The 24,456-nt window shown below is 46.0% G+C and overlaps 1 protein-coding gene across 4 annotated transcripts in view; it reads right to left on the minus strand.

Moving 5' to 3' along the window:
• Positions 1-1,305: 1,305 nt before the first annotated feature.
• Positions 1,306-24,456, minus strand: part of acad11 (acyl-CoA dehydrogenase family, member 11) — a 79,658-nt gene continuing 56,507 nt past the window's right edge. For 2 of the 4 annotated variants that reach the window (XM_070887952.1, XM_070887948.1), the window contains 4 exons: positions 23,869-24,041; positions 12,953-13,096; positions 8,502-8,579; positions 1,306-6,820 (listed from right to left, as the gene is read on the minus strand). In XM_070887952.1, coding sequence (XP_070744053.1) covers positions 6,686-6,820; positions 8,502-8,579; positions 12,953-13,096; positions 23,869-24,041 — 530 coding nt within the window. In that variant the 3' untranslated portion in view covers positions 1,306-6,685. The other 2 variants (XM_070887949.1, XM_070887951.1) reach the window with 2 other exon arrangements.

Below are 24,456 nucleotides of genomic sequence, written 5' to 3' on the forward strand. Positions count from 1 at the left end.
AGGGCCGAATGGCCTACTCCTGCACCTATTTTCTCTGTTTCTATGTTTCTAAATAATAAATCCAATGGGGAATTCAGGAGAAACCTCTTTACCCAAAGAGTGGTTTGAATGTGGAACTCGCTGCCACAAGGAGTAGTTGAGTCGACGAGCAGAAATGCATTTCAGGAAAAAAACAGACAAACAGGTGAGGGGGAAATAAATAGAATGATATGATGGGGTTAGGTGACGGGTGGGAGGAGGTGCGTGTGGAGCACACACAGCGGCAGTGACCTGTTGGGTTGAATGGCTGTTTCTGTGTTGTAAATAGGGCGAGAAATTCAGTGAATTTGCGAAAAAGCCTGATCGTCCGGGAGTGGTGCTGGCAACGATTCCCGCCATATTGGGCGGAGTTTAGCGGCGGCACTATGACATTGAGCCCCGATCTCCTGCACCCGGAGATCATGATGTCATCGGTGCGTGCATTGCCCCGGCCCCGAAATTCACTTTCGGCCCCCGCAGCAGCGCCGGCCGCTAAGTCTCGCGCCTCCCGACTGTTACCGTCCCCAAACAGGGCAATGCTGAATTTCACCCCCCATGTCTGTAATACTTTCTATCCCCGGCCAAGATTAGATATAACACAGATTAAGTGCAGAGTAAATCTCTCTAAATTTCTCTCATCAACATGCCGTAACTCCAACTTCCTAAAAGCACCCTCACCGCAGCAGTGTGCCATTTCCCACACCAAGCACTCTGTGGACTCTGAGTGAGACTGTCGATTTTGTGTTACTGCACCCTCCCATATGTGTGCAGATGCATGCAGAACAGATAGAAATGAGGGAAAAATGAGTCCGCCATGATTACTGTCATTTGTCTTGTTTTGAACACTGGACATCAGTGCCGCCTGTTAGGCCCTGATGTCTGATGTCCAAAGAGTCAGAAGAGGAGGCCTTGGAGCTGTCAGCAAAGAGAGGCTTCAGCAATCATCTTCTGTAGCTTAACCCTGCTTGCACGATGGGCCGAATGGCCTCCTTCTGTGCCGCAAATTTCTATGATTCTGTGAAAAACTACAGCACCATTCGTGCAACTCGATGGTAGAAACCGGACAGCTCCCTCCAGCGTGCAAATGACCGCCAGCCTGGAAAGACATTTGGGATCTGGGGGTCGTCTCCAAGGCAGGTGGAAGTATTGCCCTGCAAGAGATGCAGTCCAATCATAAAGTCGAGGCCATTATTCCCGACCCACTACCTTAGTCTAGTTCCCAGTTAGCCTGGGTTTGATCAATTGGGAAGCATCGTCCCCTATTAAACACAATAAAGGTCGTGCGTATTATCGATGCTATAATCACACTTTATTCACCTTCAATGATACAGTTTTAAATCTAAGATCCATTATGTTATATATGAGGACTTGTATTTATTCTGTACAGCCACCAGAGGGCTCATCCCCTGGAGTCCCAAGGGATCCCATAATCCCTTGGGAACACAGGTATTTGAGGAGGCTTCACAGGTTGGAGAGGCACTCTGGAGACCTGCAATAAAAGACTAAAGTCACACTTTACTTTGAGCTCACAGTGTTCAGTCTGACTCTTTCTCCATACACAACAACTGGCGACGAGATACAGATAGCGAACCCAAAGATGCAGAGAACAGTGGGCATCCTGGAGAAATTTTTGGAGGCAGATGATTGGGAAACTTTTGTGGAGCGACTCGACCAATACTTTTTGGCCAACGATCTAGATGGGGAAGAGGGTGCTGCCAAATGAAGGGCGATCCTCCTCACCATCTGTGGGGCACCAATGTATGGCCTCATGAAGAATCTGCTCACTCCAGCGAAACCCACAGACAAATTGTACGGTGATTTGTGCACACTGGTCCAAGAGCATTTCAACCCGAAGGAAAGCATTCTGATGGCGAGGTACCGGTTCTACATCTACAAAAGGTCTGAAGGCCAGGAAGTGGTGAGTTATGTCGCCGAGTTAAGACGCCTTGCAGGACATTGCGAATTTGAAGGACATTTGGAGCAATTGCTCAGAGACTTTTTCGTACTTGGCATTGGCCACGAAACCATATTTCGCAAACTTTTGACAGGAGAGACCCCAACCTTGAGTCAGGCCATAGTGATAGCCCAGGTGTTCATTGCCACCTGTGACAATACGAAGCAAACCTCTCAGCACACAACTGCTGCTTCAAGTACTGTGAACAAACTGATGTTGTTTTCGAATCGTAGCGTACAGGGCAGGTCACACATACCTGCAGCTGCACGTCAGCAGATGACTCAGAGTCCACCATCAAGGGTCATGAATGCAAGGCCATTAACACTTTGTTGACGCTGCGGGGGTGATCATCGTTTCCATTCATGCCAATTCAAAGAGTACGTTTGCAAGGGCTGTGGAACAATGGGACACCTCCAACGAGTGTGCAGATGAGCTGCTAAGTCTGTTAAACCTGCAAACCACCATGTTGCAGAGGAGGACAGATCCATGGAGGATCACGATGAACCAGAGCCTCAGATAGAGGAGGCAGAGGTACATGGGGTGCACACATTCACCACGAATTGTCCTCCGATAATGCTGAATGTTAAACTAAATGGCCTCCCAGTGTCAATAGAACTAGACACGGGTGCGAGCCAGTCCATCATGGGCAAAAAGACTTTCGAAAGGTTTTGGTGCAACAAGGCCTCAAGGCCAGTCTTAACTCCAGTTTGCATTAAACTAAGAACTTACACGAAAGAACTGATTCCTGTAATTGGCAGTGCTACGTAAAGGTCTCCTACGATGGAGCGGTGCACAAGCTACCACTCTGGGTGGTACCGGGCGATGATCCCACGCTGCTCGGCAGGAGCTGGCTGGGAAGGATACGCTGAAACTGGGACGACGTCCGAGCGCTATCACCCGCTGATGACACTTTGTGTGCCCAGGTCTTAAACAAATTTCCTTCGCTGTTCGAACCAGGCATCGAGAAATTCCAAGGAGAAAAAGTGCAGATCCACCTAATTCCGTGGGCGTGACCCATCCATCACAAGGCGAGAGCAGTACCGTACATGATTAGAGAAAGGGTAGTGATGGAGCTAGACCAGCTGCAACGAGAGGGCATCATTTCACCGATCGAGTTCAGCGAGTGGGCCAATCCTACTGTCCCAGTCTTGAAGGGAGACGGCACTGTCAGAATCTGTGGCGATTACAAAGTAACTATCAATCGTTTCTCTCTGCAGGACCAATACCCACTACCAAAGGCCAATGACCTCTTTGCAACGCTGGCGGGAGGAAAGACGTTCATGAAGCTGGATCTGACTTCAGCCTACATGACGCAGGAACTGGAGGAATCATTGAAGGCCCTCACCTGCATCAACATGCACAAGGGTCTTTTTGTTTACAACAGATGCCCAATTGGAATCCGATCAGTGGCGGCGATATTCCAGAGGAACATGGAAAATTTACTGAAGTCGAGCCCGCACACTGTGGTCTTCCAGGACGACATCTTGGTCACAGGTCGGAACACAGTCGAGCACCTGCAGAACCTGAAGGAGGTTCTTAGTCGACTCAACATCGTGGAGCTTAGGTTAAAACTCTCAAAGTGCATTTTCCTGGCACCTGAAATGGAGTTCTTGGGAAGGAGGATTGCGGCGGACGGCATCAGGCCCACCAACGCGAAGACGGAGGCAATCGAGAACGCACTGAGGCCACAGAACGTGACGGAGCTGCGGTCGTTTCTGGGACTCTTGAACTACTTTGTAACTTCTTACCGGGTCTCAGCACACTGTTAGAACCACTACATGTCTTACTCTGAAAAGGGGGCGAATGGGTTTGGGGCAAAAGCCAAGAAAATGCCTTTGAAAAAGCAAGAAAATTGTTATGCTCAAACAAATTGCTTGTGATGTATGTTCCATGTAAGTGTTTGGTACTAGCATGTGATGCGTCGTCATATGGCGTCGGCTGTGTATTGCAACAAGCTCATGATTTTGGGAAACTGCAACCAGTTGCTTATGCATCCAGGAGTCTGTCTAAGGCTGAGACAGCCTACAGCATGATTGAAAAAGAAGCGTAAGCGTGTGTCTATGGGGTAAAGAAAATGCATCAATACCTGTTGGGCTAAGATTCGAATTGGAAACTGACCATAAGCCACTTATATCCCTGTTTTCCGAGAGTAAAGGGATAAATATCAACGCATCGGCCCGCATCCAGAGATGGCCGCTCACGTTGAACACATACAACTCTACCATCCGCCACAGGCCAGGCACAGAAAACTGCGCTGATGCTCTCAGTAGGCTGCCATTGCCCACCACAGAGCTGGAAATGGCGCAGCCCACAGATCTAGCCATGGTTATGGAAGCAGTTGAGAGTGAGCAATCACCTGTCACTGCCCGGCAGATCAAAACCTGGACAAGCCAGGACCCCTTGTTATCTCGAGTCAAAAGCTGTGTGCTTCATGGGAGCTGGTCCAGTGTCCCAGTGGAAATGCAGGAAGAGATAAAGCTGTTCCAGCGCAGCAAAGATGAAATGTCTATACAGGCAGACTGCCTTCTGTGGGGCAATCGAGTAGTGGTCCCCAAGAAGGGCAGACACATCTTCATCAATGACCTCCACAGTACCCACCCAGGCATCGTAATGATCCCACGTGTGGTAGCCCGGTATCGATGCGGACTTAAGAGTCCTGCGTTCACATGCTCGCAGTTAAGCAATGTACCCAGGGAGGCGCCGCTAAGTTTATGGTCTTGGCCCTCCAAACCGTGGTCTAGGGTACACGTTGACTATACAGGCCCGTTCTGGGGAAAATGTTCCTTGTGGTTGTAGACGCTTACTCCAAGTGGATTGAATGTGAGATAATGTCGGCGAGCATGTCCGCTGCCACTACTGAAAGCCTGGGGGCCATGTTTGCCACTCATGGCTTACCTGATGTCCTGGTGAGCGACAACGGGCCATGTTTTACCTCTGCTGAGTTCAAAGAATTCACGACCCGTAACGGGATCAAACATGTCACATCTGCCCAGTTTAAACCAACGTCCAATGGTCAGGCAGAGAGAGCAGTGCAAACCATCAAGAAAGGCTTGAAGAGGGTAACTGAAGGCTCACTGCAGACTCGCCTATCCCGAGTCCTGCTCAGCTACCGCACGAGACCCCACTCACTCACTGGGATCCTACCTGCTGAACTGCTCATGAAAAGAACACTTAAGACAAGGCTCTCGTCTAGTTCACCCTGATCTACATGAACAGGTAAAGAGCAGGCGGCTTCAACAAAGTGCATACCATGATAGCGCAAATGTGTCACGCGAGATTGAAATCAATGATCCTATATTGTTTTAAATTATGGGCAAGGTCCCAAGTGGCTTCCCGGCACTGTCGTGGCCAAAGAGGGAAGCAGGGTGTTTCGGGTCAAACTTTCAAATGGACTCATTCACCGGAAACACTTGGACCAAATCAAACTCAGATTCACGGACTATCCTGAACAACCCACCTTGTACCTGACCTTTTTTGATCCCCCAACATACACACCAGTGGCAACCGGCACCACGGTTGACCACGAAGCAGAACCCATCATCCACAGCAGCCCTGCAGGGCCCAACACACCAGGCATCCCAGCAAGGCCAGCTGCACAGCAGCCCAGTGAGAGACCAACAAATGATTCAACACCAGCTTTCACACCGAGTCAATCAACCAGGGCAAAAAGGGCCCCAGATCGACTCACATTGTAAATAGTTACACTATTGACTTTGGCGGGGGGAATGTTGTTATGTATGTGGACTTGTATTTAATCTGTACAGCCACCAGAGGGCTCATCCCCTGGAATCCCAAGGGATCCCATAATCTCTTGGGAGCACAGGTATTTAAGGAGGCTTCACAGGTTGGAGAGGCACTCTGGAGACCTGCAATAAAAGACTACGGTCACACTTTACTTTGAGCTCACAGTGTTCAGTCTGACTCTTTCTTCGTACACAACACATTATTTCAGAAAATAAACTTTCAACCTCTGTCTGAGCATCCCCGAGATAAGAATATGAACGTTTCCAAACAGTCGATTACAAAAATAAAAAGTGAAGTACATTTTAGAAAAAGAATTATGAAGAGGTGGCTTCATCTTCATTGGCTGTTGTTCTTCATGTCAGAAAGGGGATCGTCACCTGAAATAATCCGCAACGATCAACAAGCTACAGACAAGTTATAAGAACACCTACCAATGAAGAAATTAGGTGGTTCACTCAATGGCTCAGTGGTTGTTTGTGAGGAACTGACTCCGACAGACCAGGAAGGTCATAGCTTTCATCCCCTGCCTGTACGGAGTTAGCAGATCTCAGCTGGGGCTGCAGCAGGGGCATAGTTCCTTACCATTGGACCAAGACCTAGCTCTGTCAAGCCCGTGTGGTGGCTGGTGTGCAACGGCCAGCACACGTTAAAAAAAATCCACGCACAGGCATCTTCCATCCTTCAACATGTAGTTCGGGATCAGTTGATTGCAGGAGGTTCTTAGCTACTCTTGATTAGAGAATGATGTGCTGAGGGGTTTGGGGGGTGAGGGGGTGTAAAGAGCGGAGAACTGATAAGGCAATTAGTGTTATTATCGGCGAGACTGTTTCGAAACAGTAATCAGAGACAAATACTGTATTGTTGTTTCACAGACATGATTGTGATTTGATTTATGTGGGTTGTGATCTCAGGAAGTTTGGGGGTGGTTGCCCTGATCAGTGCCAGTATTCGGTGTCTCAGTGTGGTGCTTCAGTGTTTCAATTCATGCTTGGCAACCACAGCCCTGTGAACCTCATCCGGACCATCAGCGAGTCGCAATGCACGTGCCCAGCCGAAAAACTGGGCCAATGGGAAGTCACCGCTGAGCCCGGCAGCTCCAAATGCCTGCAAAACACAGAAACAAACTGTCAGCAAACTCTGAGTTGGAAGGTGATGATGCAGATCCAAGCTGGAGATGTTTGGGAACCAATGCCGAGCTCAAGGGCTGGTTACAGTTGGGTGCCTCTATCCCCAATATGGAACACTCTGCTGTCAAAAGGCATGTTATCCAGCAACTCACCCAATGACCAAAACAAATCCAATTAAGACTGATGGATCGGAGTGTGGGATGGAGCTTGAAAGGCCAATGTTTGGATCATACTAATACAATCCTGGAATGTAAACCCCTGACTTCAGGATCATGCAGAGTCATTTCTCATCAATACAGCCCGGAGTTACAGATGATACAAAAATTGACCATGTGGTTGGCAGTGAGGAGGAAAGCTGTAGACTGCAGGAAGATATCGATAAACTGGTCAGTTGGCGAGAAAAGTAGAAAATGTAATTCAATCCGGAAAAGTGTGAGGTAATGCATTGGGAAGGGCCAACAAGGTAAGGGAATACACAATAAATGGGAAGATACTGAGAGGTGTAGAGGAACAGAGGGACCTTGGAGTGTATGTTCACAGATCCTTAAAGGTAGCAGGACAGGTAGATAAAGTGTTAAAAAGGCATACGGAATGTTTTCCTTTATTAGCTGAGGCATAGAATGTAAAAGCAGGGAAGTTATGCTGGAACTGTATACAGCACTAGTTAGGCCACAGCTTGAGTACTGCGTGCAGTTCTGGTCACCACATTACAGAAAGACGTGATTGCACTAGAGAGGGTGCAGAGACTTATGAGGATGTTGCCTGGACTGGAGAATCTTTGCTGTGAGGAAAGATTGGATAAGCTGGGGTTGTTTTCTTTGGAACAGAGGAGGCTGAGGGGAGATTTAATTGAAGTGTATAAAATTATGAGGGGCCTAGATAGAGTGGATAGGAAGAATCTATTTCCCTTAGCAGAGGGGTCAATAACCAGGGGACATAGATTTAAAGTAGTTGGTAGAAGGATTAGAGGTGAGATGAGGGGAAAAAATTCACCCAGAGGGTTGTGGGGGTCTGGAACTCACTGCCTGAAAAGGTTGTAGAGGCAGAAACCCTCGTCACATTTAAGAAGTACTTGGGCGTGCACTTAAAGAGCTGTGACCTACAGGGCTACGGACCCAGTGCTGGAAGGTGGGATTAGGCTGGGCAGCTCTTTTTTGACTGACACGGACACGATGGGCCAAACGGCCTCCTTTTGTGTCGGAATTTTCGATGATTCTACGAGTTCCTTAATTATTTAAAGCTTCACCAAACAATGGATAGACCTCGATGGATCTTTCACTCACATTATCCCCTGGATTTCAGGCAAACCGTTGGCAGGTTTCTTGTAATTTAAAAATAAAAACCCTGAGGAGATTAGAACATATTTTAGCAGACTCATGTTGTGTTGGGGGTTCGGGATGTTCCAACTGTTAACAAATGGAACCTGCACTCGGCTATCTCTCATTTTACTTTCGCCTAGAATCATTCCGAGGCTCAGGGTTTACACTGGTATATCAGCAGTAAAAACACTGGCGAAGTACATCAGGCAGAAAGAGAGAGAGAAATCAACATTTTTATTTTTGTCAGTTTGTAATTCAGACAAAAAGGGCGCATGGTTGAATAAAAGAATAGTTTTACAGATCAGTGTATTTTTTGGTTTGCGCATTAGCCGCCCTCACCTGGATTGCACGATCAACGACCTGTAACGCCATGTTTGGTGCCACCAATTTAACCATGGAGATCTCAGATGCAGCTTCCTGCAATGATAAGAGAAAAAAATGCTCAAAATGCACTGCAGTGAGCATGACCCAGGAACGAGAGAAAGAATGCAACACATAAAGGAGACAGTACAGCACGGAACTATCGCGACAGACAATGCACTGCCGTCCCATCAGTAATCCTTTAGGAAGCAGCAATGACTTCAAAACTGTCGGGAGGCGGAGCGGGAGATCGCTGAGGCCTACAAGAGGCCCGTCAGTCCGGGGAGCAGCAGCGTCGTGTTGGGAGGTGGAGCGGGAGCGTGGGTGGCTCTGCTGCACAGGAGGGCAGGAAAAAGAGTGGGAGAGCTATAGAGATAGGGGATTCAATTGTAAGGGGAATAGATAGACGTTTCTGCAGCCGCAGCCGAGACTCCAGGATGGTATGTTGCCTCCCTGGTGCAAGGGTGAAGGATGTCTCGGAGCGGGTGCAGGGCATTCTGAAAAGGGAGGGTGAACAGTCATTTGTCGTGGTGCGTATAGATACCAGCAATATAGGTACAAAAAGGATGAGGTCCTACAGGACGAAGTTAGGGAGCTAGGAGCTAAATTAAAAAGTAGGACCTCAAAAGTAGTAATCTCAGGATTGCTACCAGTACCACGTGCTTGTCAGAGTAAGAATCGCAGGAGAGTTCAGATGAATACGTGGCTTGAGGAGTGGTGCAGAAGGGAGGGATTCAAATTCCTGGGGCATTGGAACCGATTCTGGGGAAGGTGGGAACAGTACAAACCGGACGGTCTGCACCTCGGCAGGACCGGAACCAATGTCCGAGGGGGAGTATTTGCTAGTGCTGTTGGGGAGGAGTTAAACTATTACGGCAGGGGGATGGGAACCTATGCAGGGAGACAGAGGGAAGTAGAATGGGGGCAGAAGCAAAAGAGAGAAAGAAGAAAAGTAAAAGTGGAGGGCAGAGAAACCTAAGGCAAAAAGCAAAAAGGGCCACATTACAGCAAAATTCTAAAGGCGCAAAGTGTGTTGATAAGACAAGCCTGAAGGCTCTGTGCCTCAATGCGAGGAGTATTTGGAATAAGGTGGACGAATTAACTGCGCAGATAGCAGTTAACAGGTATGATGTAATTGGCATCACGGAGACATGGCTCCAGGGTGACCAAGGCGAGGAACTCAACATCCAGAGGTACTCAACATTTAGGAACGATAGACAGAAAGGAAAAGGAGGCGGGGTGGCATTGCTGGTTAAGAGGAACTTAACGCAATAGTAAGAAAGGACATCAGCTTGGATGATGTGGAATCGGTATGGGTGGAGCTGCAGAATACCAAGCGGCAGAAAATGCTAGTGGGAGTTGTGTACAGACCACCAAACAGTAGTAGTAAGGTTGGGGACAGCATCAAACAAGAAATAAGGGATGCATGCAATAAAGGTACAGCAGTTATCATGGGTGACTTCAATCTACATATTGATTGGGCTCACCAAACTGGCAGCAATGCCGTGGAGGAGGATTTCCTGGAGTGTATTAGGGATGGTTTTCGAGACCAAATTGTCGAGGAACCAACCAGGGAGCTAGCCATCCTTGACTGGGTGATGTGTCATGAGAAAGGACTAATTAGCAATCTTGTTGTGCGAGACCCCTTGGGGAAGAGTGACCATAACATGGTAGAATTGTTTATTTGGAAGGAGAGTGACACAGTTAATTCAGAAACTAGGGTCCTGAAATTAAGGAAAGATAACTTCGATGGTTTGAGGCGTGAATTGTCTAGAGTGGACTGGCAAATGGTACTTAAAGGGTTGACGGTGGCTAGGCAATGGCAAACATTTAAAGATCACATGGATGAACTTCAGCAATTGTACATCCCTGTCTGAAGTAAAAATAAAACGGGAAAGGTGGCTCAACCGTGGCTAACAAGGGAAATTAAGGATAGTGTTAAAGCCAAGGAAGGGGCATATAAATTGGCCAGAAAAAGCAGCAAACCTGAAGACTGGGAGAAATTTAGAATTCAGCAGAGGAAGACAAAGAGAGGGAAAATAGAGTACGAGAAGAAGCTTGCCGGGAACATAAAAACTGACTGTAAAAGCTTCTATAGATATGTGAAAAGAAAAAGATTAGTGAAGACAAACGTAAGCTCCTTGCAGTCGGATTCAAGTGAATTTATAATGGAACAAAGAAATGGCAGAACAAATACTTTGGTTCTGTCTTCACAAAGGAAGACACAAATAACCACCTTCCGAAAGTACGAGGGGACCGAGGGTCTAGTGAGAAGGAGGAACTGAAGGATATCCTTATTAGGCAGGAAATTATGTTCTGGAAATTGATGGGATTGAAGGCCAATAAATCCCCGGGGCCTGATAGTCTGCATCCCAGAGTACTTAAGGAAGTAGCCCTACAAATAGTAGATGCATTGGTGATCATTTTCCAACAGTCTATCGACTCGGGATCAGTTCCTATGGACTGGAGGGTAGCTAATGTAACACCACTTTTTAAAAAAGGAGGGAGAGAGAAAGCTGGTAATTATAGACCGGTTAGCCTGACATCAGTGGTAGGGAAAATGTTGGAATCAATTATTAAGGATGAAATAGCAGCGCATTTATGAAGGGGAAATCATGCTTGACAAATCTTTTGGAATTTTTTGAGGATGTAACCAGTAGAGTGGACAAGGGAGAACCAGTGGATGTGGTGTATTTGGACTTTCAAAAGGCATTTGACAAGGTCCCATACAACAGATTGGAGTGCAAAATCAAAGCACATGGTATTGGGGGTAATATACTGACGTTGATAGAGAACTGGTTGGCAGACAGGAAGCAGAGAGTCGGGATAAACGGGTCCTTTTCAGAATGGCAGGCAGTGACCAGTGGAGTGCTGCAGGGCTCAGTGCTAGAACCCCAGCTCTTTACAATGATTTAGATGAAGGAATTGAGTGTAATATCTTCAAATTTGCAGATGACACTAAACTGGGTGGCGGTGTGAGCTGTGAGGGGGACGCCAAGAGGCTGCAGGGTGACTTAGACAGATTAGGTGATGGGCAAATGCATGGCAGATGCAGTATAATGTGGATAAATGTGAGGTTATCCACTTTGGGAGCAAAAACACGAAGACAGAATATTATCTGATGATGGCAGATTAGGAAAAGGGGAGGTGCAACAAGACCTGGGTGACATGGTTCATCAGTCATTGAAAGTTGGCATACAGGTGCAGCAAGCGGTAAAGGCGGCAAATGATATTTTGGCCTTCATAGCTAGGGGATTTGAGTATAGGAGCAGGGAGATCTTACTGCAGTTGTACAATGCCTTGGTGAGGTCTCACCTGGAATATTGTGTTCAATTTTGGTCTCCTAATCTGAGGAAGCACGTTCTTGCTATTGAGGGAGTGCAGCGAAGGTTCACCAGACTGATTCCCGGGATGGCCGACTGACATTTGAGGAGAGACTGGATCAACTGGGCCTTTATACATTGCAGTTTAGAAGGATGAGAGGGGTACTGACGGAATGATCAGCCATGACCTTATCGAATGGCAGTGCAGGCTTGAAGGGCTGAATGGCCTACTCCTGCACCTATTTTCTATGTTTCTATGTTTTTAGTTGATCACCCATGTCATTATTGGTGGACACAGAGTGGCATGGCCCACAATAAGTTGCAGGAGGCGCTGTTTTAGAATGATGGGAGTGTTACTATGTCATGCAATACTAGATCATATATTATACCTCCCATGGCATCGCTCACTGGTGGCAATGAGCGGCCAAGGAAGATTTAACATCCCACAGCCTGAGAAGTGGTGGCTTATTTATTCATCTACATTTATGAGCCAGAACTGGTAGGTTGTATCGGTGTGAGCACAGCAAGGGATGGAGTGGCAGGAAGGATGCAGGTGTGTAAAGATAAATGTACAATGAGGGTTCAAATGAACACAAGCCCCAGTCCCCATGTGAGCAGAGGCTGAAAATTATTGCAGAGACTTGTAACAGTCCGTGGGCAGCCAGCGTTCGTTATGTTATTTTTCGATGGGGTTGTTGGGAAACAAGATGGAAAAAATGTCAACCATTTGATTGTTTGGTTTCGCTTGTTGTTTATTGGTTTCACTTTCTGAATGGAACTTTTATCACCACAGACAGATAGAGGTTTATAGTCTGTAACACCTTTTGTAGTTGTGGTTTGCTTATTTTTGATCAATGGGCCAATCAACATGCTTCACGCCCGACAAAGGTGCAGCAGACACAAGACAGTGACATTGATAAATAGATAGATTAATGTGGCCAAAATCTATCAATCCAAAAGCCATGGAAACAGTAAGAACACTTCACACAATGACACGAGTTATACTGCTTGAACTCCTCAACCCATTCTCCAGTTTTACAAAAGATCTGCTGCAATCTGATTGGATGAAACCGTGGAGCAAAATTGAAGCTTTCATCTTGTTTTTACCTTGTTTCCCACCGTATCCATGAGATGGGCAGCTTTCAGCACGAGCAAACGTGCCTGCTCCATCTCAATCCGGGAGTTGGCAATGTCGGCCATGATCGTGCCCTGCTCAGCCAATGGTCTTCCAAAGGCCACTCGTGTTTTTACCTACATGCAGCGGGTGGGAGGTTACAAAGCGAGTGAGAGTCTGCATTGCATTACTGCATCCCTTTCATAAAGTTGAAGCTAATGTTAGCGAATGGAACAGTTGTGAATTAGGTCAGAAGAGCTTTTCGTCTTTGTGGGCTGCTTCGATGCAGACCATTGAGCCTTCTGAGCCACCTATAAAGTGTAAATCAATGTTCCCATTATTTTCCGGCATCTCAAACTGTTGATGCTAATAAGATCTGGTGTCCTCATTTACCATTTATTTATTCAGGCTGCATCACCAAGAACAATCCTTTGCAGACATCCAGAAACACAAAAGTGAACAAAAGTGACATTTAAATTCAGTGAATTAAATAAATCTGGAATTAAAAGCTGGTATGAGTAATGGTGACCATGAAACTACCGGATTGTCATAAAAACCCATCTAGTTCACTAATATCCTTTCGGGAAAGAAACCTGCCGTCCTTATCCGCTCTGGCCTATATGTGTCTCCAAACCCACAGCAATGTGGTTGACTCTTAACTGTCCTCTGAAACGGCCCAGCAAGCCACTCAGTTGTACCAAACTGCTATGACAGAGTCACTGTGGGAGTACCTTCACCATAAGAACATCAGAACATAAAAAATAGGAGCAGGAGTAGGCCAGTTGGCCCCTCGAGCCTGCTCCGCCATTCAGTAAGATCATGGCTGATCTGATCATGGGTTCAGCTTCACTTCCCTGCCCGCTCCCCATAAGCCTTTACTCCCTTATCGCTCAAAAATCTGTCTATCTCCGCCTTAAATGTATTCAATGACCCAGCATCCACAGCTCTCTGGGGCAGAGAATTCCACAGATTTACAAACCTCTGGGAGAAGAAATTCCTCCTCATCTCAGTTTTAAATGAGCGACTCCTTATTCTGAAACTATGTCCCGTAGTTCTTGATCCCCCCATGAGTGGAAACATCCTCTCTGCATCTACCTTGTCGAGCCCCCTCATTATCTAAAATGTTTCATTAAGATCACCTCTCATTCTTCTGAGCTCCAATGAGTACAGGCCCAACCTGCTGAACTTATCTTCATAAGTCAATCCCTTCATCTCAGGAATCAACCGAGTGAACCTTCTCTGAACTGCCTTCAATGCAAGTATATCCCTCCTTAAATAAGGAAACCAAATCTGTATGCAGTACTCGAGGTGTGGCCTCACCAATACCCTGTACAGTTGTAGCAGGATTTCTCTGCTTTTATACTCCATCCCTTACAATGAAGGCCAACATTCCATTTGCCTTCCTGATCACTTGCTGTACCTGCATATTAACTTTTTGTGTTTCACGCTCAGGTCCCTCTCCACTGCAGCATTTTGTAATTTCTCCATTTAAATAATAATATGCTTTTTTATTTTTTTCTGCCAAAATGGATAACCTCACACTTTCCCACATTATACTCCATCTGCCACATTTTTGCCCACTCACTTAGCCTGTCTATATCCTTTTGCAGATTTAGTGTCCTCCTCACAATTTGCTTTCCCACCCATCTTTGTATCATCAGCAAACTTGGCTACATTACACTCGGTCCCTTCATCCAAATCATTAATATAGATTGCAAATAGTTGAGGCCCCAGCACCAATCCCTGTGGCACCCCACTAGTTACTGTTTGCTGACCGGAAAATGACCCATTTAACCCAACACTCTGTTTTCTGTTAGCGAGCCAATCCTCTATCCGTGATAATATATTACCCCCAACCCCGTGAACTTTTATCTTGTGCAGTAGCCTTTTATGTGGCACCTTATCGAATGCCTTCTGGAAATCCAAATACACCACATCCACTGGTTTCCTCTTATCCTGCTTGTTACATACTCAAAGAACTCCAGCAAATTCTGCTTGACTGAATTATGCTTTTCCAAATGTCCTGCTACTGCTTCCTTAATAATGGACTCGAGAATTTTCCCAACCACAGATGTTAGGCTCACTGATCTATAGTTTCCTGCTTTCTGTCTGCCTTCTTTTTTAAATACCGGTGTTACATTTGCAGTTTTCCAATCCGCTGGGACCTCCCCAGAATCCAGGGAATTTTGGTAGATTACAGCCAATGCATCCACTATCTCTGCAGACACTTATTTTAAGACCCTAGGATGCAAGCCATCAGGTCCAGGGGACTTATCCACCTTTAGTTCTACCACAAGGACTGCAGCGGTTCAAGAATATTGCACATCACCACCTTCAAGAGGGAAATTAGGGATTGGCAGGAAATGCCGGCCTTGCTAGCGATGCCCACATCGCTATAACGAATGAATGAATAAATACAAAAGAAAAAGAACATGCCAGCAGTAACAGGCACAAGCAGAGCAAAGTTGCCTGGGCTCTATGGGGCATATTGACAGGGCTTGTCGGTAGCTGTGGGCCATAATTTTGACTGCCTCGACTTAGGAGGATCTGAAATTATCCAGAGTTCGATTGACCAGGAGTTACTCAAAGGCAGGGGGTCAAGACAGAGTGGAGGGGGGAGCAGAAGATGAAAATAAGATAGAAAAAAGCCTCACGCTGGCGGAGGGGCACCAGGACGCAGCAGCAGAGAGGAGAGACAACATAAGAACATAAGAACATAAGAATTAGGAACAGGAGTAGGCCATCTAGCCCCTCAAGCCTGCTCCGCCATTCAACAAGATCATGGCTGATCTGGCCGTGGACTCAGCTCCACTTACCCGCCCGCTCCCCATAACCCTTAATTCCCTTATTAGTTAAAAATCTATCTGTGACTTGAATACATTCAATGAGCTTGCCTCATGCTTCCTTGGGCAGAGAATTCCACAGATTCACAACCCTCTGGGAGAAGAAATTCCTTCTCAACTCGGTTTTAAATTGGCTCCCCCATATTTTGAGGCTGTGCCCCCTGGTTCTAGTCTTCCCGACCAGTGGAAACAACCTCTCTGCCTCTATCTTGTCTGTCCCTTTCATTATTTTAAATGTTTCTATAAGATCACCCCTCATCCTTCTGAACTCCAACGAGTAAAGACCCAGTCTACTCAATCTATCATCATACGGTAACCCCATCATCTCCGGAATCAACCCAGTGAATCGTCTCTGTACCCCCTCCAAAGCCAGTATATCCTTCCTTAAGTAAGGCGACCAAAATTGCACGCAGTACTCCAGGTGCGGCCTCACCAATACCCTATACAGTTGCAGAAGGACCTCCCTGCTTTTATACTCCATCCCTCTCGCAATGAAGGCCAACATTCCATTCGTCTTCCTGATTACCTGCTGCACCTGCAAACTAACTTTTTGGGATTCATGCACAAGGACCCACAGGTCCCTCTGCACCGGAGCATGTTGTAATTTCTCCCCATTCAAATAATATTCCCTTTTTTTGCTTTTTTTCCCAAGGTGGATGACCTCACACTTTCCGACATTGTATTCCACCTGCCAAACCTTAGCCCATTCGCTTAACCTATCTAAATCTCTTTGCAGCCTCTCTGTGTCCTCTACACAACCCGCTTTCCCACTAAGGTGCATAGAAACCTGGGAGGGACAAACAGCAACAGAACAAAGAATAGTGTAGGAAGAGCAGCAATTCAATGCAGGAAAAAAGCAAAGCCAACTAGCATGTTGCTGGAATGCAAGTGTGTTCATGTAAGAAGTGTTACGTATCAAGTGTTGCAAATTCTTTGAGGATGTAACGAAGAGTGTGGATAAAGAGGAACCAGTGGATTAGGTTTATTTGGACTTCCAGAAGGCATTTGACAAGGTGCCACATAAAAGGTTACTGCACAAGATAAAAGTTCACTGGGTTGGGGGTAATATATTAGCATGGATAGAGGATTGGCTAACTGACAGAAAACAAAGAGTCGGGATAAATGGGTCATTCTCTGGTTGGCAACCAGTAATTAGTGGGATGTGCTGGGACCTCAAATATTTACAATCTATATTAACAGCTTGGAAGAAGGGACTGAGTGTAATGTAGGCAAGTTTGCTGACGATACAAAGATGGGAGGAAAAGCAATGTGTGAGTACACAAAAAATCTGCAAATGGACATAGACAGGCTAAGTGAGTGGGCAAAAATTTGGCAGATGGTGTATAATGTTGGAAAGTGTGAGGTCACGCACTTTGGCAGAAAAAATCAAAGAGCAAGTTATTATTTAAATGGAGAAAGAATGCAAAGTACTGCAGTACAGCGGGACATGGGGATAGTGTGCAGAGACAGCAAGTGATCAGGAAGGCCAATAGAATCTTGGTCTTTGTTGCAAAGGGGTTGGAGTATAAAAGCAGGAAAGTCTTGCTGCAGCTATACAGGGTGTTGGTGAGGCCACACCTGGAATACTGTGTGCAGTTTTGGTTTCCATATTTAATAAAGGATATAGTTGCTTTGGAGGCAGTTCAGAGAAGTTTCACAAGGTTGATTCCAGAGATGAGGGGGTTAACTTATGAATAAAAATTGAATAGGTTGGGCCTCTACTCATTGGAATTCAGAAGAATGAGAGACGATCTTATCGAAACATAATCAGATCAGCCATAATCTTACTGAATGGCGGAAAAGACTCGAGGGGCCATATGGCCTACTCCTGTTCCTATTTCTTATGTTCTTCTGAAATGTGGTTATAACAGAGACCTGGCTTAAAAATGGGAAGGATTGGAAATTAAACAATCTTGGCGATTTGGGAGTGATGGGAGATTTTTTGGGGGGAGGAAAGATTTGGGGATGGAGAGATTTGGGGGAGAGCGATTTGAGGGGGTGAGAGATTTCGAGGTTGGCGAGCGTGAGATTCGGGGGTGAGTGAGTGAGTGATTTGTGGGTGAGTGAGGGAATGGTGAAAGTCAGGCACTTTTGAAGCTTGAGGCAAGGCAATGAAGGGTAGGGCTTGTCGTTTGTTTGTGTGGGAGTCAGAGCAGCAAGAGGTGGGTGTGGCGGAAGGAAAATGGTGAAATGAATCTTGAGTGCTGATTCCTTGGATGCTGATTCCTTGGATGAATGCATGGAACAAGAAAAAGAAGTGAAGAACAGCCTTATGTCCGTTTAAGTAAAGGGAAAGCAAAGGTGTCAATGCCAATGGCCACACTAGTCTGAAAACATCTGATCTTGGAAGCCAAGCAGAGTGAGGCCTGGTTAGTACTTGGATGGGAGACTGCCTGGGAATACCAGGTGCAGTAGGCTTTTGCTGCCATCCACAGGCTGCTCATGCTTCTGCACACAGAGAGCCGTTGATCCATCAACAACCTGTTTGCTGCTCCCTCTCTCACTTTGCTTTCACCATTTCTTTCCTGCACATTCTCCTGCTGCTACACAAATGTAACGGGGTCGTCGCAAGGGACGAAAGAACGCAGAACAACAAAATAAGTTGGCAAAAAAACACACGCTGGCGCAGGCACACCAGGACGCAGCAACAGAGAGGAGAGACAAGGTGCATAGAAACCTGGGAGGGACAAACAGCAAGAGAACAAAGAATAGTGTAGGAAGAGCTGCAATTCAATGCAGGAAAAAAGCAAAGCCAACTAGCATGCTGCTGGAATGCATGTGTTTTACTGTGAGGAACTGTGTAAAGCACTAATTGGACCACAGTTTGAGTACTGTGTACAGTTCTGGTCAGCACATTACAGGAAAGATGTGATTGCACTAGAGTGGATAGAGATGAGATTTACAAAGATGTTGCCAGGACTGGAGAATTTTGGCTTTGTTAAGCTAAGGCTGTTTTCTTTACAACAGAGGAGGCTGAGGGGAGCCTTAAATGAACGTATTATATTTTGAGGGGTCGAGATAGAGTGAATAGAAAGGAACAATTTCCCTAAGCAGAGAAGTCAATAACCAGGGGCCATAGTATTAAAGTAATTGGTTGGAGGATAAAAAGAGATTTGCAGTGGGTGGTGGGGCTATAATGTAATAATACTTGTAGAAGTCGAGTGAGCACATGTCCCGTGATCAGGCAGCACATGGTCAGACGTCATGGGGTGAGATGGTCACATGATCATATCTCCAGGAATACCTCCAACCAGCGTTGGCAACACGACCTGAGACCCGTATTCTTGCGGGAGGGTTAACTCGTGCGGTGCGGGTGGGTTTAAAGTAATTCACCAGGGGTTTGGGCAGCAGGATGTGTAATAAAAGTAGAAACCGGGTGCACAGAGGACTGGGACAGACAGTTAGAGTTAGCAATAATACAGAATTAGGTAGGATCATGGAAAATACGAAGAGATCTAAGTTAGGTCTAGAGTATATGTGTGCAAATGGACAAAGCATGTTTAATAAAGTTGGTGAGCTGCAGGTTCAAATAGCCACGTGGGAATATGCTGTTGTGGCCATAACTGAGACCTGGCTCAAAAAAGGGGAGCATTGGATGCTGAATATTCCTGGCTACAAGGTATTCAGGAAAGATAGGGAAGGGAAAAAAGGAGGATCAGCAGTTTTGATTCAGGGAAATATTACATTGCTAGAAAGAGAATGTCCTTGAGGGATCAAACAGAATCTATTTGGATGGAGTCAAGAAACAATAAAGGAGCTAAGTTACTTGGTGTATTTTATAGGCTACCAAATAGTGGGAAGGAGATAGAGTAGCAGATTTGCAATGAAATTACTGAGAGGTGCAAGAACTATAGAGTAGTGATAATGGGAGACTTTAACTACCTCGATATTGAATGGGGCAGCGACTATATTAAGAGCAAAAAACATAGAAATCTACAGCGCAGAAGGAAGCCATTTCAGCCCATCGTGTCCACGCCGGCCGACAAAGAGCCACATGGCCTCGGTCAGCAGCCCTGAAGATTACATATAAACCTATGAACAATGGCGGAAAGGCCACTGCGATACCTCATGCATCGCAACATTTTACACTCCACCCCAATCGGAGCCATGTGATCTCCTGGGAGAGGCAAAAAACAGATTTAAAAACGCAGGACAATTGGGGGAAAAGATCTGGGAAAATTCCTCTCCGACCCATCCAGGCGATCGAAACTAGTCCAGATCACCACTCTGGCCATATTCAATTCCATGAAGCAGTTACCATCGTATCTGCACCAGCCGACAAGAGGTTATCCAGTCTAATCCCACTTACCAGCTCTAGGTCAGTCACCCTGCAGGCTACGGCACTTCAAGTCCCCATCCAAGCACCTTTTAAATATGGTGAGGGTTTCTGCTTCTACCACCCTTCCAAGCAGCGAGTTCCAGACCCCCTTAACACTCTGCATGAAGAAGCTTCCCCTCAAATCACCTCTAAACCTTCCACCAACCACTTTAAACCTATGCCCCCTCGTAATTGACCCCTCCACCAAGGGAAATAGGCCTTTGCTATCCACTATATCCAGGCCCCTCAAAATTTTATACACCTCAATGAGGTCACCTATCAGCCTCCTCTGTTCCAAGGAGAACAAACCCAGCCTATCCAATCTGTCCTCATAGCTAAGATTCTCCATTCCAGGCAGCATCATCATAAATCTCCTCTGCACCCTCTCCAGTGCAATCACATCCTTCCCACTGGAAACATCCTTCCAGTCATAAAAACATCCATCAACCATTACCCTTTGCTTCCTATCTCTAAGCCAATTTCGGATCCAACTTGCCACTTTGCCCTGGATCCCATGGGCTTTTATCTTAGTGACCAGTCTGCCATGTGGGACCTTATCAAAAGCTTTGCTAAAGTCCATATACACTACATCATACACACTACCCTCATCGACCTCTTGGTTACCTCCTCGAAAAATTCAATCAGGTTAGTCAAACATGATTTTCTCTTAACAAATCCGTGCCGACTGTCCCTGATTAATCCTTGACTTTCTAAATGTAGATTTATCCTGTCCTTCAGGAATTTTTCCAATAATATTCCCACCATTGAGGTTAGGCTGACATGCCTGTAATTACTCAGCCTATCTCTTTCTCCCTTCTTAAACAAGGGTACCACATTAGCAGTCCTCCAGTACCATGCCTAAATCCAAAGAGGACTGGAAAATGATGGTCAAGGCCTCTGCTATTTCCTCTTTTGCTTCGCTCAACAGTCTGGGATGCATTTCATCCAGGCGTGAGGACTTTCAAAGCTGCTAAACCCCTTAATACCTCCTCTCTCACTATGTTTATTTCATCCAGAATTTTACACTCCTCCTCGATCGCAGTATCTGCCTTTGTGAAAACAGATGTAAAGTATTTATTAAGAACCATACCAATATCTTCCGCCTCCACACAGAGATTATCCTGGTCTCATGGTCTCTAATAGGCCCTACCCTTTCTTTAGTTATCTTCTTGCTCTTGATATATTTATAGAACATCTTTGGGTTTTCCTTCATTTTACTTGCCAAGAATTTTTCATGCTCTCTCTTAGCATTCCAATATCCTTTTTAATTTTACCTCTGAACTTTCTATATTCCTCCAGAGATTCTACAGTATTTAGCTGTCAGTATAGGACATACCCTTCCCTTTTTTTGCCTTTCTCCTCCCCTGTAAATCCCTAGACATCCAGGGGGCTCCAGAATTGTTAGTCCCACCCGTTTTCTTTCAGGGCACATGTTTGGCCTGAGCCCTCAGGATCTCCTCCTTGAATGCCTCCCACTGTTCCGACATGGATTTATCTGCAAGTAGCTGTTTCCAGTCCACTGTGGCCAAATCATTTCTCAACTTAGCAAAGTTAGCTTTTCCCTAATTTGGGACTTTTATTCCTGGTCTATCCTTGTCCTTATCCATAACTACCTTGAATGTGACTGAATTATGGTCACTGGCACCCAAGTGCCCTCCCACTGATACCCCTTCCACCTGCCCAGCTTCATTCCCCAATACTAAGTCCAAAACATTCCCCTCCTGTGTTGGGCTTGTTACATACTGATTAAAATAGTTCTCTTTAATGCATTTTAAGAATTCCGTACCCTCTATATCGTTCACACTATATCTGTCACAATCAATATTAGAATAGTTGAAATCCACTACTGTTACTGCCCTATGGTTTTTGGACTTCACAGAAATTTGCCGACATATTTGCTCTTCTATTTTCCTCCCACTGTTTGGGGGTTTATAATTCACGCCAACAGTGTGATCGCTCCTTTTTTATTTTTCAGTTCGACCCATATGGCCTCATTTGATGATCCCGCTAACATATCATCCCTCCTCACAACTGTCATAGTTTCTTTAATCAATACGGCGACCCCTCCTCCCTTTTTACCCCCCTCTCTGTCTTGTCTAAAAATCCTGTAACCAGGAATATTTAGCTGCCCAACCTGCCCCTCTTTCAGCCATGTCTCTGTAATAAAGGGGAGGAATTTCTGGTGTGTTCAGAAGATTTTCTTGATCGATATGTTTCCTGCCCAACGAGCAGGAAACAATTCCATTTATTCCAGTCGAAATCTTTGGTCACTGACCATTCTGCACTCATTAAGCTGGGTGGCTGATCTGATCACAGATCCAACAATGCAGCTCCTCAGCTTGACACAAGGTGGTGTGATCAACCCTCCATTTCATCCCTTCTCCATGTACAGAAGTAGGAAATGGAAAGTCACCATGCGAGAGAGGAGAAATACAAAAAACACACAGGATTGAAGCCACATCCTACCCCACCACAACAGAGCAAATTAAATTATTTAATTTCGATAGCATGTTATATTTTCAAACATCTGTGAACACAATGGTCCACTTTTGGAGTATGGGGCATTTACTCCCATATCAATAGCAACAAGCAACTACACACAACAGCCATCAGTGAGCGACACTTTTAAACAGCCACATTTGGCCAAGATCCGAATGGAGGTATCCAGATGATCAACTTCACTCAGTGACAGATACAGTGTCAGAGATGGAGTATAAAAGCAGGGAGGTGCTGCTGCAACTGTATAGGGTATTGGTGAGGCCGCACCTGGAGTACTGCGTCCATTTTTGGTCACCTTACTTAAGGAAGGATATACTAGCTTTGGAGGGGGTACAGAGACGATTCACTAGGCTGATTCCGGAGTTACCTTATGATGATAGATTGAGTAGACTGGGTCTTTACTCGTTGGAGTTCAGAAGGTTGAGGGGTGATCTTATAGAAACATTTAAAATAATGAAAGGGGTAGACAAGATGGAGGCAGAGAGGTTGTTTCCACTGGTCGGGGAGACTAGAACTAGGGGGCACAGCCTCAAAATACAGGGGAGCCAATTTAAAAGGAATTTCTTCTCCCAGAGGGTTGTGAATCTGTGGAATTCTCTGCCCAAGGAAGCAGCTGAGGCTAGCTCATTGAATGTATTCAAATCACAGATAGATAGATTTTTAACCAATAAGGGAATTAAGTGTTACGGGGAGCGGGCGGGTAAGTGGAGCTGAGTCCACGGCCAGATCAGCCATGATCTTGTTGAATGGCGGAGCAGGCTCGAGGGGCTAGATGGCCTACTCCTGTTCCTAATTCTTATGTTCTTATGCTCTTATGTTCTTATGTTCAGAACGGGTACAGTAACATAGTGCTTATGTTACTGGACTAGTAATCCAGAGGCCTGGAATGATCTGGAGCTAGTGTCAGTAATGGTGACCATGAAACTACCAGACTATCGTAAAAGCCCAAGTGGTTCACTAATGTTCTTTCGGGAAGGAAATCTGCCGTCCTTACCCAGTTTGGCCTAGATGTGACTCCTGACCCACAGCAATGTGGTTGACTCTTAACTGCCCCCTGAAATGGCCTAGCCAGCCACTCAGTTGTACCAAATCGCTACGACAGTCACCGTGAGAGTAACTTCACAACGAGGACTGCAGCGGTTCCTGGTGGCGGCTCACCACCACCTTCTCAAGGGCAATTAGCGATGGGTAATAAATGTTGGCCTCGTCAGTGATGTCCACACATCCTGTGAACAAATAAAACACTCACCCGATGTTTCAGAAGTTGCAATGCTCGATCTGCAGAACCAATGAGTCGCATGCAGTGGTGAATCCTTCCTGGTCCCAGCCTACCTTGGGCAATTTCAAAGCCGCGACCTGGCCCCAATAGAATGTTCTCTTTTGGCACGCGAACATTTTCAAATACAAGTTCTGCATGACCTCCTACAGTAAAGGAACAAATGTGCTTTTATATCCAATCATAACTCCAGCCATATCCCCATCCTCTCAGCATTACAGCTGTACCATCAGCTCCCTTCTCGCTCTCAGTCCAGACATTTCTACTTCTTCCCCACCCTTCCAACCAAGCCCACCAACTGGATCAGTCCTTCCTCCTCCCCTGTCCTGGCAGCTGGAGAAACTCCTCGTCCCTTCTTTTAAGACTACATTTATTGAGGTAGCTCGACTATCCCATGGTACTGGTGAGTGGTCTCATTAGTTCTGGTCTGAGCCACCCAGCTTGCAGTATATGTTGACAGAATCATACAGCATAGGAGAAAGCCACTCGGCCCATCGTGCCTGTGCCAACTCTTTGAAAGAGCGATCCAATTATTCCCACTCCCCTGCCCTTTCCCCATAG

The sequence above is a fragment of the Pristiophorus japonicus genome, chromosome 8 (genome assembly GCF_044704955.1).
Source record: "Pristiophorus japonicus isolate sPriJap1 chromosome 8, sPriJap1.hap1, whole genome shotgun sequence".
NCBI lineage: Eukaryota > Metazoa > Chordata > Chondrichthyes > Pristiophoridae > Pristiophorus > Pristiophorus japonicus.